The sequence below is a fragment of the Phymastichus coffea genome, unplaced genomic scaffold (genome assembly GCF_024137745.1).
Source record: "Phymastichus coffea isolate CEN01 unplaced genomic scaffold, Cenicafe_Pcof_1.1 PCOF00008, whole genome shotgun sequence".
NCBI lineage: Eukaryota > Metazoa > Arthropoda > Insecta > Hymenoptera > Eulophidae > Phymastichus > Phymastichus coffea.
The window spans coordinates 3,814,270-3,829,749 of NW_026706819.1; the positions used below are offsets into that span (position 1 = coordinate 3,814,270).

The window sequence follows — 15,480 nt, forward strand, 5'->3', positions numbered from 1 at the left end:
AATTTAAAGAAATTTGTGCGAGGTATTGGCAAGATAATAAGTATGGTTATATTGTTATCGATCGAGATAGAGCAATCAATCATGGTAGATACAAGAAAAGTTTTGACTGTTTTGCTATAAATATAACGACATAGACGTCAATCGACCATTATGTATTGAGTCATCGAAGAGCCAACATGGCTGAATTTAAGCAGGAAAAGAATATATTAATGCAGTTGGTCAAAACTCTTGAAGCTATCAGACGCAAGCATAAGTTGTTAAAGGAAGGAAAGGCTAATTTTGAGAAGATAAGAGACCATCAAAACGATCATAGATCCTTTAGAAAAACTTATTGCAGCAAGTTGTGGTAGTACTAGTAGTAGTAGTATTAATGAAACGAATCAAAAAAGTCAATATTCAAAAGGAGTGACAAATTTAAACTGTATGTAACCTTTGTTACTGACGAAACTTTGGAGCCCAACGATTCCAACTACTTGAATAAAACTTCTGATGTCTTCAACAACACTATTCTAGCACGTGATCCTTCTTTCAAAACTACGAGTACTCTGGTAATAAATAAATAAATAAATAAGTTTATTAGGTTTTCCGTTATTTTGTCTTTTTCATTTAAGGTATTGTTCCCTCTGATACTATAAAAAAAATAAAAATCATTGATGTTAGAAATCAAATTATTGTTATAGGAATTAAAGAAATTTTTTACCTCTGAAGCGGGAACATATTCATCGCATGACTGAGTATTTTCTCGTTTTTTTTTTTCATTCATATGATCATTTTTTGTTGTACTTTTGCTGATTCTGTTGGATTGACTCTGAAAAATTTATGATAATAAATGAGTGTGCAAATAATTTTTTCAATAAAATATTATTTTGAAAAAAAGTTTACCATTGATACGAGATAATATTGAGTTAAAGACTCTGTAACGTTTGAGTATTTCTCGCGTTAATAAAAGTTCGGACTCTTTACAGTAAATTCGCAATAACGTTTCCGAAAAAAGCAAGAATTTGACACGCGCGCAATCTAAATGATCAAAAAAAAATCTTTCGAGTGGAAAACCACGAGGCTTTCCAACTCGATGAGTTGTTTTCGAGATGCGATTGAGAGCGATTGCATCTATCGGGGAAAGGCCCGACAGCGCCGCAATTACTGCTCAATCCGATCTCTTAACAGCAAGTGTATTTCGGAAGGGAAGATCTCTAAGGCTGCTTTTTTCTCATGAGAGAAATAGTCTCATGAGTTGAGCTCTTAGAGATCGTTAAGGAAGGAGTTTAACAGGCTAACCACTGAAAAGAAATTCGTCTCAGGAAATAGCTGAGGCTTTATTTCAATAACAGTGCTCGCGCTGCTAAGCAAGGTAGGAAAGTGAGTCCTTTTGCCGCAGCGACGAGCGAATTTATACATGCGAAATGGGCTCCTTTCTACGCTTGGTAGCCCCTACAACGCTATTTTTGTTTTTGACGCAAATTTTATACTCGTTTTATCGCAAAATGGCTCGAACGAATTTACAATTATGCGATTTAAAAAATTAATCTGGAAAAGATGAATTTTTTAGTATAAATTGCATCTCTAGGAAAAATCGCATCTTAAAGTTATAAGCTATACAATTTAATAATCAATTTACGCCATTTTTACAATAAAATTATGGAAAATTTTTACATGGAAAAATCGCTTGTGGTTAGAAGATTATTATCCATATAAAAGATGATTAATATTGCTCTCCAATTTTGAATGATAATTAAAAAACAGATTTGCAATTTTCTTTTTTAGCGGTTTAAAAATCAGCAAATTAGTAACAATCACAATCATCAATTTTACAGATACTTATGATCGATTCTCTATCTAACCGTGTCATTTTAATTGTTTAAAAAAATTATAAATTGTTTATTTATTGATAACTCAGTTAATAATGGGTTATCAAAGTGTCAAATTCTTGCTTTTCTGTTTTAATATGTCGAGATTGTAATCGCGTACTTGAAATAACAATATTGTTGTTTATTGCAAAATAACTAACAATGTTAACTTGTAAATTAGATTTGACTAACAAATATCGATTTGAGAGTTAAATTAACATGAAATTCAGGATCAGCGCATCAAATTTAACTAAGAAATACTTTTGTTCGTTTAAAAAACTTTATAATTAACGATTTTCGGTTGTAAACAATAAATTTTCCCACGGTCGTGACGTCACGCTCCTTATATGGTAATGTTTTCGCAGAGTTGCCCTAACACATTTGCATATACGTGTGAAAAGCGCCTACGCTCAATTACCGATTTTCTCTAATTGTCTCGAGTATGACGGGTTGCCGTTTTGCAGAGGAAAATCGGAGACAAATCAGACAGGACCGTTACAACTCTTTACTTTTTTCTTCCATGTACATTTTTTCAAATCCTCCTGCAATCAGAATAATATAAATCATGCAAATAATTTTTTTTTTAAATAAAATATTGTTTCAACATATTTTTTCATAATTTGTGACATTTTCAATGTCTAAAAGTATTTAAAATTAGAAAAAAAAATTAATTTTACTTATAAAATTCAGTTTCCATTCCGACTTGAAATTTTTTTATCAATAGATTTACCATTGAAACGAGGTAATAATGAGTTATAGACCCTTTACTTTTTTTTCATGTACATTTTCTCAAAATCCTCTTGCAATTAGAATAATAAATCATTATGCAAATAATTTTTTTATAAAATAAAATAATACAGTGTTTGATCATACTTTTTCATAATCTGTAACATTTTCAATGTCTAGAGATACCTAAAATTATAAAAAATTAATTTAATTAAAAAAATTCAGTTTCCATTCCGACGTTAAAGTTTTTTTATACTTACAGCATCAAGAACATGACTTCGACAGTAACGCTTTATTTCGAAGTCACACATTTTTCACAATCTTATAATAACTACACTGTTAAAACCCACTTTTGAAAAACATATTTATCACTGCATGAAAATAAAAAAATTTTACAATACACATATGTAACGGTGATATTCTAATTGTTCAAGTCGTGGATCAATCAAATGTTCACTTGCACAATCACAATTTTCATTTTAACAAATTTCATGAATAGAATAACACCTCAAGTAACGCAACATTTTTTCACTTTCAAAATTTGCAGACTTTTGAACAGCATCACTGCTTTACACTGACTGAGATTTTTCTTTCTTTCAAATCGAGCTATGCACTAAAATTGAGATAAAGTAGGTATGTTTTGCTTTTGGAAAATTTGTATTATAACATAAGCTATGGCCCGACGTTTCAAATGTTTATAACTATGGATCAGCTAAACGCAAACACGAGCATTGGGTACTATACACATGTAAATTTTAATTCTTTAAGTTTCAACGTTCAATAGTATTTTAAATTATAAGAAAAATGTAATAGAAAAAAATTCTAAAACAAATATAAACAATTTTCATTTTTAATAAATTGTTAAAATCAAGTGAGGGTATTGACACTTGTAATTTATCATAAGTCATTTAACTCTGAGCTGTCGCAGCAAAAGGATGACGTCATCTGGTTGTAGACTTAGAAAATTTTCGTTCAAGGTATTTGTACTTGCGCGCAATTAAGAACACATATAATCGCGAGCGTCTATACCCTTTTGTTTAATATAAGCATTGTAACGGGGGAGGTTATCTGAAGAAATGGGAAATTTATTTAAGCACAAACTCCCACGATGCAGAGCTAACCGCCGCTCCGTTAAACACGTATAGTTGTACGTGTATTCGCCTTTAGTCAGATGATTTCGTTTAAGTGTCTTCTTTCCAACGGAGTTGAACTCACCTTAAGTCACTTGACTTGTGACACTCGATGTATCTTAGGTGTGAGTGGCTTTATGCCTAATCCACTTAATCCCCTAGATAAAATCGGATTAAAACCTAAGCCTTTACAAATCACTTAAGCTAATAGGAAATTAAATGACGTAATCGGCGAATGAAATTAACTAACTTTAATTAGTACAAAAAACTACAGTCTTTTATGAGCCGAAAGACTAAGGCACGCAAACAGGATTTACAATGAATTATTATTCGGTGAGAGAGAGAGAGAAGATTCGAAAATTACCGCGAAATTAACGCTCGGCGCGAATACAAAAATATTCAATATCGCGGTTGACAAAATACCGAATGTATTTTGTCACGCAATAATAACGGGAGGTGCACCTACCCTGCGGTGCAATTACGGTGATCAGCCGTAATTGTTGATGGCGAAGAATCAACTGCCGCTGCTTCTCCTGTTAATCAGTTGCGCTGCCTCGCTCTCCTTTAATCTGCTGCAATTTGCTGCTTCTGTGCCGCTGCTGCTTATTGCTGCGATAACTCCGTTGCACTTTCGCACGTAAAATTGTCCCAAAAAACTTATTAATCGGCGAAACACAGTGCAAGATAAATTTGGTGGTAATATCGCGAAAACAGCTGAGACGTAACTGCTTAATTCAAATACTCGCGCGCCCCCTCTCTCTCTTAATTATTCGAACTAACGCGCGGTTACAGAATCGCGAACGGATCGATTAATTGAATCGACTACCGTTATAGCATATTTAATTTAAAAAAAAAGAGACTATCTAGGTATCTTTTGTTTGATAGAATGAGCGGTCTGGGTGCAGGAGCGAGTGATTGAATGTGAACACAAACGTTTATCAAAAAGAGAACAAACTTATCTCTTTAATCACAATCACACAAATAACTTAATAATGAACAATTTAAATTAAGTCCCTATAGCTAAGCCGGCATAAAAAACTCAGTATTATAATGAGGAAAAGCCATTTGAACTCAAGGGAACTTTACATTTAACAAATTTTACTCAAACAAAAGAATTAGTTAAAACGGGTAACTCTTACGGAGGTTCGCTTAACATGTACCACGCGAGTGAATGGCCAATCACTGAAGTTGTAACAGCTCGACACGCATACGGGTGGAAAGATTCACCCAGGCAGGGGAAGTGTCCCCAAGCTCAGCACGTCGCAGGTTGCGGCCCCTTGAAGGAAGGGGCCCGATGCCGCTGAGAGACAACCACTCCAGAGGACACAGCGCATCTTCAGCTAAGTAGGTAACTCTTGGACCTAACCCCTCAAACCGCTGGCTTCTAATGAAGAATGGTCAGACTTGATCTTGCCACAAGTACACACACGATAGACATCGACCAGAGCGAGATTTTTTGAGCCCGAGAGTCAGACAATTGAATCGAGAGCGCGCCCTCAAGGTCCGAGTTTTCCTGAAGAACTGACTCCTCTTTTCTTTTCACGCTTCGCCGCTGCGAACACAGGATGCAGCTCCTCAACCATGGGCCTTTTGCGGGGGTCCAATCAGAGGGCGGAAAACTAAATGAGCAAATAAAATAGGCCAAACGGGCTATCGGTTGTCGTCGTAACTTTCTCCTCATAAATAAGGATTTACGACCCGGCGAGACAGATGTGTGCAGATTATCTTTTTGCCCTCATTTGTTACATCTCTCTTTCTCTCTCTCTCTCTCTCTCTCTCACTCCCTGTCACCTCGCTTAAACGGCGGTCTTGGGACCAGATAACACTACCTTGGGCAAAATACTAATCTGAGTAGCGGTGAAGGCGCGCTTTCCATTACAGACACATGGAGCGCATATGGCGCGAACACCTTTCATGAGTACACGCTTCTAACTCATATCATACCAATTACCTTTTTTTCATTTTTAAATTCGAAGTATTCCATGTTCATAAACTTCAAAAAATTTTCAAGAGCAAATACATAAAATTTAGTGCATTGACACTTATAATCAGCAAGGTATAATCCGACTACTAATTTATAAATTCCGATGCTCCTGAATGTTTGAAAAATGTTTAAAGTTAAAATGAGCGCGTTGATTATTTAATTAATAAGGTGCAGTCATAACGCTGTTCAATCATCGATTGACGTGCGTGCATTATGATCACAGCATTATAGAAACTAATGAATGAAGGAAATATATATGTGTGTATGAGTGAAAGAAAGAGAAAATTTTCGCAGCTATATGGCTAACTCGTGGGAGTATGACGCATCGCACTGCTCCACGGCCAAGATCGTAATACGTTCATCCGTCTAAGTTCTCATATGACTCGAAGACAGCTTTCTCAGCGTGCGATATAGAGCTAATAGGACTATGTCACTTCGTAACCTTACAACTCCAAGTTCTTTTCTGCTTCATGCTGTAGAGATAAAGTGTTGATAAGAGTGAGATGAAACTTAAACGTGTACGCATTGGAACGAAAAGCTATACAAGCTCTGTTCAAAAAGTATCGGGAAATTTTGTAAGTTTTTAAAATTATTTATTTATTCATGAATATCTATATTATCTACTTCAAAGTAATTCATCTCGGATATAATGCACTTGTGCCAACGTCTTATCCAATCCTCGAAGCACTTAAAAAAATCATTTTTTGCGATCTTGTTCAGCTCCTCCTTCGATGCCATCTTTATCTCCTCAATTATGGCGTAGCGTCGTCTTTTCATGGGCCTGTTCAGTTTTGGGAACAGGAAAATGTCACAGGGGACCAGGTCTGTGAAATACGGTGGCTGCGGCACGGTTACTGTGTTTTTTGCCAAATATTCGTGCATAAGTAACGATGTGTGAGCAGGGGCGTTATCATGGTGTAAAAGCCAGTTTTTGATCTTCCACAAATCCAGACGTTTCTGGCGGATTGCTTCACGAAAATTACGCATAACTTGCAGATAATATTTCTTATTGATCGTACTATCCTCTGGCAAGAACTCATGATAGACCACGCCCCTGTAATAAAAAAAAACTGTGAGCAAAACCTTCACGTTCGATCGAACTTAGCGCGCTTTTTTCGGTCTTGGCTCATTCGGCAGCTTTCATTGGAATGATTGAGCTTTAGTTTCCACATCAAAACCATAAACAGATTCATCACCAGTTATGATCCTCTGGAGCACATTTATGTCGTCACGGACTGAGTCCAACATCTGAGCAATGTTAACGCGATGCTGTTTTTGATCGAAATTGAGCAGTTTTGGCACAAATTTCGCGGCGACCCGACTCATGCCCAAATAATTGATTAAAATCGAATGGCATGAGCCAATCGATATGGTCCTCAGAAACTTCTCTAACGGTGATTCGACGATTGGCCAATACTATTTTCTTCACTTTATTCTGTTTTTGTCACTGTTTTCTCAGTCGACATTCGGAATGCGTCCGCGTACATTATTTTGTTTTTCACGCCAAATTTGATACAGATCCTTTGATTAATTTTTTAGGATAGGCAAAAATCGAAGACGAGCCAAAACATATCCAAGCAAAACAGCTGTCAAAAATTAACTAAACATTCAAAATGGCCGACCTTGTCAGCATAAGTAAGAGACATGAGTATTAACATCATGCTACAAAAAAATCAAAAATCAAATTTACGTAACCCGCGGAAATTCAAAATTCGCGATACTTTTTGAACAGACCTCGCAGATAAGTCATGAGTGTCTTGGTAGTAATAAGTCACGCGCTACACAAGCTCATTTAAAGGAACTTAACTATATTCGCTCAGAGATAAAGTTCTTGTAGCATATAAAAAGAACTTAGCCGCATTCATAAAGGCTCTTGATTAGAAATAGACGTGTGAGTGTATTTGGATTGTCGTGCTGTTACTTACATGTACGAAAAAGGAACTTATACATTCAAAAAAGTATGAAAAGTGGAAGGGCATAATTTATAAAATGCGCGTCAAAATTAATGCTTCATCACATTCATTCGAGCACAGCGATTATGGCACGTTGTAATTCTTTAATAAAGTTGTGGAAAAAATGTCAATCAATGAACTAACTTTTGACTTAAACTATATTCCTATCTAATTTTTTTTTCGTTATAGATTTGGTATGAAAATCGTCATTGATATTCAAGCCTTTAAGTACGATGATCAAACAATTTTTATATAACTTGCATTGACAATATTGAATCCGCACATTGGATTTTCAAACCACCATGTCTTTGGGAAGGACATCTTAGTTAACTTCTATGGGCCTGATTGGAATATGGAAAACTTACCATACGATCGCCATCCGCATATTATGCAAGATCTAGGTCACTTAGCAACAGGCACTGACGAAGTCCTTATTTATGTAAAAGGGCGTCAAAAAGTAGAGCGGCTTACTAAATTTGTTGATCATGTCTTCGATCTCGAAGATCTGGGTTGTCCTTCCTTACATGAGCCAGGATTTTGTGAACCTATACTGTTCCGGCTAGACTGAAAACTGTGCACTTGAAAATGTTATGACTCTTAAAAACTGGTTGAGAAACAGTTATTTTTGATAACTAAATCAGTCTTGTGACCGCTCTCATAGTGATTCTTGAACGTCAGAGTCGAATAATGATGATGATATGTACCGAGATATGATCAGCAAACTAGAAATGTTGGATTTATGCGTTGAGGAAGGTGAAGTGGAGGTGGGTGATTGGTACGACACCTTCAACTAAAATGAGGAGTTTAACCCTATATATGCAAAAGCATCAAGGTACCGATTCATTCGCTCGCCTACGCTCAGAGTAGATACTTTATATAGATTGAATACTCTTTTCTTTTTTCATTTAAAAATTGTATATCAATTTGTACTCATAGAATTTTTCCAATTTTAATATTTCGAATGTAACATGTTGCAGGTTTTTCTTCATCATGGAAGCTATCACTGGCATTTTAAAAGTTCAAACGAAATTCGAAAAAGAGTTGACATCGAACTGGAGGCTGAGTTTGACGTTTTCCTTCCGAACAAACTAAACGAACACTTCATTGCGAACCCGGAATCGTACAAAACTTTGATCATTCCACTTGAAAAAAGAATTGTTAAGCTTAAGTACCATGGCGGCAGCTTATTAGAATTTGTTTAAGTGACAATAATTGAATAAATAAAAATTTAAAGATATTTACCATTTTTAATTTACTATTTATCATCCATTCATTTCCCTTTTTATTCATTTAAACAATGAGCATTCATGTGTTTGGACGCAAGCTCAGAAGAGCTGACGAAGTAAATTTAAAAACTTCATATGAGATTATTTTAACAGAGATTAAAAAAGTCTATTTTAAAATTGAAAGCTGAATTAAAAGAAATTCATACATTGATTGATCTTCATCGAGAAGAACTTGATATGAAATTCAAAAAAGTTTTTTCTGACATTCACAAATTGAAAGAGTCATTTACCCTCTCCATGACTCACTTGCCGTTACAAAAGGAGCGCGATTGATTCGCTGAAGCCTATTTACCCTCTATAGCAGCATCAGGCACATCATGAGTTCATCAAGTAACAATATTCAAAGTCGGGCTATAGCCTGCATGCGTGAATATCTTACTACACCGTTTAATGTAGATGATTCTACGCTTCAAACAGAGATGGATTATGTACAGTCACTCATTGACGAAGGTGACACATTTTCCTAACATTTTCAATCTATCAACGAATAATCATAAAATAATTGAATACTCTACAGCCTTATTGAAAGATATCTGATACATGACAAAGAATAGAAAAATGAACATCTCATCTGAATATTTAATGGACCTTTGTCATAAGCTTACTCAGGAAGATATTCCTAGTTCTATTACTGATAGGCTAGCTACAAAAGTAACAGTGATCAATGTTAGTCATTCTATACTAAACGTTTTTATACAATATGTTGCTGAATGTATTCACATCACCATTGATAATTATTTCCGAAATAAATTGGTAATGGATGTACATTTTATATTCAGTTTAATATCTAAATCGTGAATATACTTATTCCGATCTAAAATTCAAAGTTAAACTTTTCAAAGTGAAAATTATTCCTCGTTACTCGGTTTACACATATCAAAGATGGTTCTGCGTAAAAGTGCTGCAACCTTTGAAAATCATGATTGAAAATGATCAAACATAGAATCCAGATTACTCTCTTGGCTGTGTAACTAACGTAACTATCAAATATTATAAATAAAATAATGTAAGGATTAGCCAGCATTCAAATAAAATGGACCGCTACCCTTCAGTAACGTACTCTCGTCTTCCCCAAGAAGTCCCAGATGAAAACAAAAAGCAATCTACATAGAAACAAATCACTTCCAAATTTTCAACCAACACTAGTCATTTTCCAAAACAAAAAGGCTAAATAAATAAATGACAAATAATAAAAAAATTAATAAATAAATAAATAATAAATAAATAAATAAATTAATGAGAGTTTGACAATGAAAAGAAGATACAAATGATCATATATTCACATATAGTAATTAATAATTAACAATTAGCAGAACTCCAACTGTTCTCATCTCTGTACTCAATTATAAACTATAATAAATAGACAATTTTTTCATGTACATTCCATCTGTTTTTTTTTCAATAAACTTCATCCCACTGGGGCATGGGGTGGGGCTGCGCACGAATACGCCGATAACTCCGGAACTTTACACGAGATATACCGACTAGGCATACCAGTACGCCGTCGACAGCATTAATCATATATTTTTTTAAACATTTTTTGTTAACGACTCTGATTCATCGATCGAAGGCATGGGGCCCGTAGCATTCACGTCGATGCAAGAGTCGGTAACTACCAGCTGGCACCATGAGGCCTGCATGTCGATACACACAATGGTCGGTTACAATGTCGGTCAAACAGGTCGATAAAAAATATGCAGATAAAGCAGCCCATAGGTCGATAACATGGGACTGATAACGTTACCGAATTTTGGTAAGGAAGAAATTAATTCTCGCATGGTAATTGGTTTAGAACCCTTATAGCTCTTACCATTTTTGCCATATTAATAACTGAACATGCTCTATTGAGGTGGAGTAGAAATTATGCACATGACAATTGAAGTGGCAACTTAACTAATCCATATTTATTTAAAATGATGAAACATACGCATCGGAATTTTAACCTATTACCACGCTTTATCCTTCCTTTTTTGCGCTCCTACTTCCGGTCCCACAAGAGTGTGGACGTAACTCAATATTGATTTACTTTAAGATGACAAAATCCCCCACCTGTGCTCATGCTCACTTAACGTTTCCCTCTTTATAAGCGGCACCCGTACACGTGAGGTGAAGAATAAGATAAGGGGTGAACTAATATCGACCATACGAACGTGCTACATACATGTCTTATTTTCTCTTCATACACGCCTCCATACATACGTACCATTACGCTCAATTGTTAAAAATTAACAGCGAGTACGCACACATAAGTACCATTCATGAATACAGATGACTCTTGATTAATTTTGGTTGATTAATCTTGGATTAATCTTTAACAGATGCTGTGTACTCTTTTTCTTCATTTATGTTGCATTTCGCTATTGCGCCCACGTATTTTTATACTGTTTGCAATATCTTCATATATCGCTACAATTCATTTCTTGGTGAATTTTTTGCAGTTTTTTTAAGCTTACTTTCTAATTATCCATCCATGCATCTTTCTCTTTGGCATCGTCTTCCATTCCGTTTCGCTTTCTTTCAAATAAATTGGCTGTCGCGCTTGCTACATAGTCCGCCCGTAGAGAGAGAGGGAGAGATGAAGTGGTCGAGAGTGGTAACTTAGCTTAAGGCTTAATTAATTACACGAACGCGCATAAAACTCCGTTTCCCTTTTTTTGGAAAATTTTTGAGTAATGGCGCGCCTGTCCTGTTATTTTATAGTTTTCTATTATGTAAGATTGCTTCCAGATATTAAAAGTAGGCGCGCCTTATCTAAGAGATTATCTCGGTACATTGGTAATAGCAAGTTCATCCACGTTCAAACTTTCACTTTTTAGTTATTTTTACGACGCGCTGATTGGTATCGTGCCCTAAAAACATTTAGGATCGAATAACCGCTACAGATCTTATGTCTCAATATCTGCAATACTACAAATTATTATGATTTTCTTGCTCATCCGCTATACATATGATTTATTATATTAATAAACACCACTTATTATTTTTCCATATTTTTCCATTCTTCCTTGCTTACTCCCGTAAATATAAATGCAAATATGTACCTCAAAGAAAGGTACAGATCCCAGCGTATTGATCGTTATTCGTTGTTTTGCCTGAGGACATGAATCCGTGCAGGCTATTTTAATCATAAAAAAAGAACTCATAACATGCAAATAATTTAGCACGTGGTGGATTTCGCTTACAATAATTTATGAAATTGCATTAGTTATAATATTCTGTCAAATCAAACTCTATCACTTGAAAGCTTATGTTTTCTTTAAAAATATTTTTCCAAAATTCTATCAATATAATTTTTATAGCACGAAAATAGCGGATTCAATTATTTTATATTACCACATAATTTTTTCCTTATTTCTTTCGTTTTATAAATACATTTAAAAAGAAATCAATATTTTTAAATAATTATGTTTCACAGGAGTTGATAGTGGAACCTGTCCGCTATGCACTTGATTACTACAGACAATTAAATGAAGCAGCAAAAGATGAACGGCTCCAACGTAAGAGTTTAGTTGAGCTGGCTGAGCACGCACTAGGTTCGCAAGTGCTGGTTTCAAGCAACGGAAATAAAGCGAATATCGAATGTCAAGAACAGATGACAACAATAATGAGGTGTTCCTCTATTCAGTCAATCAATAGAGTTAAGCAAACTCAACAAGAGCAAAATCATCGTCATTATTTTGATGAGCAGCTACAACAATCATCAAATTTTATGATGAAATCGACATCAATAAATTCGATGCGCTCAGAGCTTTCAAAAAGTATGTTACATCCACGTTCACATTCCATTGAAGATGAACAGAATGATAGTAAATATAAGAAACTCTCAATGTATGACGGTACAACAAATCTATCGATCAGTGACCCTGAGACCGTAACCGAAGTCGAAGTGAGTGAAAAAACACTTAAATTTAAAATCTCAACCGAGGGTGCTAGCGGTTCTGGTCGCAAATCTTATCCAGGCAGTCGTAAGGGTAGTCGAGAAAAGTCTTCACTTGACTATTATAATTACGAGCATGAGCATCAAAAGATTCGAGATGAAATCGTGTATAACGAGCTAAATTCGCCTCAAAGTTTTTGTTCCACTGACGAAATGCACATCCATAAAGAAGTTGAACGTGATGCTCAACAACGCGTTAAAATGTTATTTACCGAGGACCAAGCGATACTAAACGGCTGCTTCACCCCAAACACCGATCAACAACTCCGATACAAACATCGCAATAAACGTACTCTTAGTTACGAAAGTTCAACCACTGATACTGATTGTTCCCAGTCCTTTAATTCCAATAATGTCACCAAGAATCAGATGGTAAATACTGCCCGAGTAACCTCCGATTATTCTCAGAATCAACTACTCTACAATGACATGACCTATCATGAGCACTTGGCCTATTGCTGCTGTGACGATAAACCTGAGGTAAATAATCAAAAATCATTAATATCACGATTACGTCATTTTACTGACCGACTAAATATCAGCTTTGATTCTAAAGATACAAAAGTATTCAAGAATGTCAAATGTTCGAATACAAAGAGTTTGAATAAAACCTTAACCATGAATGCCGCTTGTTCTACTATTCAACATCAGCAGCTTAATAACAATACAATAATGTGCAAAAGATGTAACTTATACAAAACATTACCTAAGGTGAAGTACTTCCAGATAGGGAAACAAAAAAGTTGGCGTACAGTATTTGTCAAAGAAAAAAGATCCACTAGATCATTTGAAACTTTACCGATTGACAGCATATTTAGTAATACAAACAACCGAATCAATGATAGACAAAGTTTATCCAATTCCGATGGTAAAAGCATTGAAAGGAATGTATTATCTACAAATCCTACTAACTGTAGCAAATTCAAACAGATGGAATTTCAATCAGATAATCCAGAAATATTCAGCGAACGGCTAGACGCTGATAGTTCGAGCGCTATTGCAGATATCGGTAACTATTATTATCTTATGTTAACGTTTACTATGCTTAATATATCTATACAAAATAATGGATGGCGTATACAGTAAATCTACTTATTTTTACTGTTTACTTTAATGTTTCCTTAAAGAAAGCTTAGAAAAATTTCCATTTTTTTAAATTAATTCACTTCACTTTATTACAGAATCTCTAGAATTACCGAAAACTTATTTTATGTCAAATTTTTACAGATAAAAGTATCTGCTTTTTGTCTAGAGAAATCAAAAAGATACAAATAGAGAGAGAGAGAGAGAGAGGGAGAGAGAGAAAGAGAGAGAGAGAGATAAGGTAAAGTAGATAGATAGAAAAATTGATATTATTAATAAAAGATAGAGAGAGATAAAAAGACAAGAAAGAAAGTCAAATAAGACAAGCAAAAGCCCAGTTAAAATATCCTTGCCGTGACAATATGGATATTAATTTTAATATTTCTCTTTATTTAATTTAATATAGGATGTTTAAAAATAGTTTATGAACAAATATGGAATATCATTATAACTATATAGAAATCAATTCTACAATGATTAATAAGCTTATATGTTTATAATGGAATATTTTTCTTTAAACTATAAATAAGTAAAGTAGAGAGGCCACAGATCAGAAGGGCCTTAGATCAGTGCAAACCTCAGATCAGTGATCTGAATTACATGAATTATCAGATCAGCACTCTTAGATCACAGGCGAGAACACCTTTCCCTTAAATCTAAAATACGTTTCAAGTATATGTAACAGTTTTGACACGCTGTTACCTATTTTTAAAGGGGAAGGTAAGAGAGGCTCTTTCGTTCTAGATGCAATCGGAAGAGTAAGTGGGAAAATTAACCAATTTTATTTAATACCAAATGACAAACCTTTTATTATCTTATAATTCAAATAAACGCGCGCTTAAACTAATCAAATATAAACACCTTAATTGTACGTCTATAATATAATCAAAAATCGAAGCATCTTTAGCTTATGTCTACAATATGCTGTACCTTAACGGAATAATAACTTATTCTAATATAAATATACTCGTAAAGTAGCCGGCGAGTGATTGCCTGGCTACCGTGCACTTACAACTAAACAAAACACGCAATACAAATTACCGACAAAAAGGAATTAAACAATGGCAGCCGGCAATTGATCACCTGGCTACCTAGTAATTCGCGCGGTCGCACATCACTGCGAGAGAGAGAAAGAGAATAACCGGGGGAGACAGATAACCTGACCTTTGTTTTCTCCTCGATGATTCCTGGGAGGCGAAGGTGGCAACTGTAGGGCAGGCCAACTGTTCGGCTTCTCGTCGTTGTCGCTGCTGCAGGTGGTACGCGCTATGACGAAAGGCGTGGGGATGCTCAGGATAGAAAGCAGCCAACCTTTTCTTCGCGAGGAACAATGGCAGATGATGGCAGTGCGAGTTAATACCTTGGTCAACTGACCTCGATTAATAGCTGACGTAGAGTATCGCCACGCTATACTCCTGCGCAGGCAGTGACCGCTCTCTCGCAAACTATCCCTACTTACCCCATTTTTAGGCGGCGTGCGACGAAGCGCTAATTGGTTGCGCATCGCCCGCCTGCCTAATAACCGCTTAGTGTGC

At 35.3% G+C, this 15,480-nt stretch overlaps 1 protein-coding gene across 4 annotated transcripts in view; it reads left to right on the forward strand.

Moving 5' to 3' along the window:
* The window catches only part of LOC131669918 (uncharacterized), a 1,245,201-nt gene that overhangs the window by 1,180,548 nt on the left and 49,173 nt on the right, over positions 1 to 15,480 (forward strand). For all 4 annotated transcript variants that reach the window (XM_058945134.1, XM_058945126.1, XM_058945144.1 and 1 more), the window contains one exon: positions 12,341 to 13,871. In XM_058945134.1, coding sequence (XP_058801117.1) covers positions 12,341 to 13,871 — 1,531 coding nt within the window. The remainder of the gene's footprint in view (positions 1 to 12,340; positions 13,872 to 15,480) is intronic.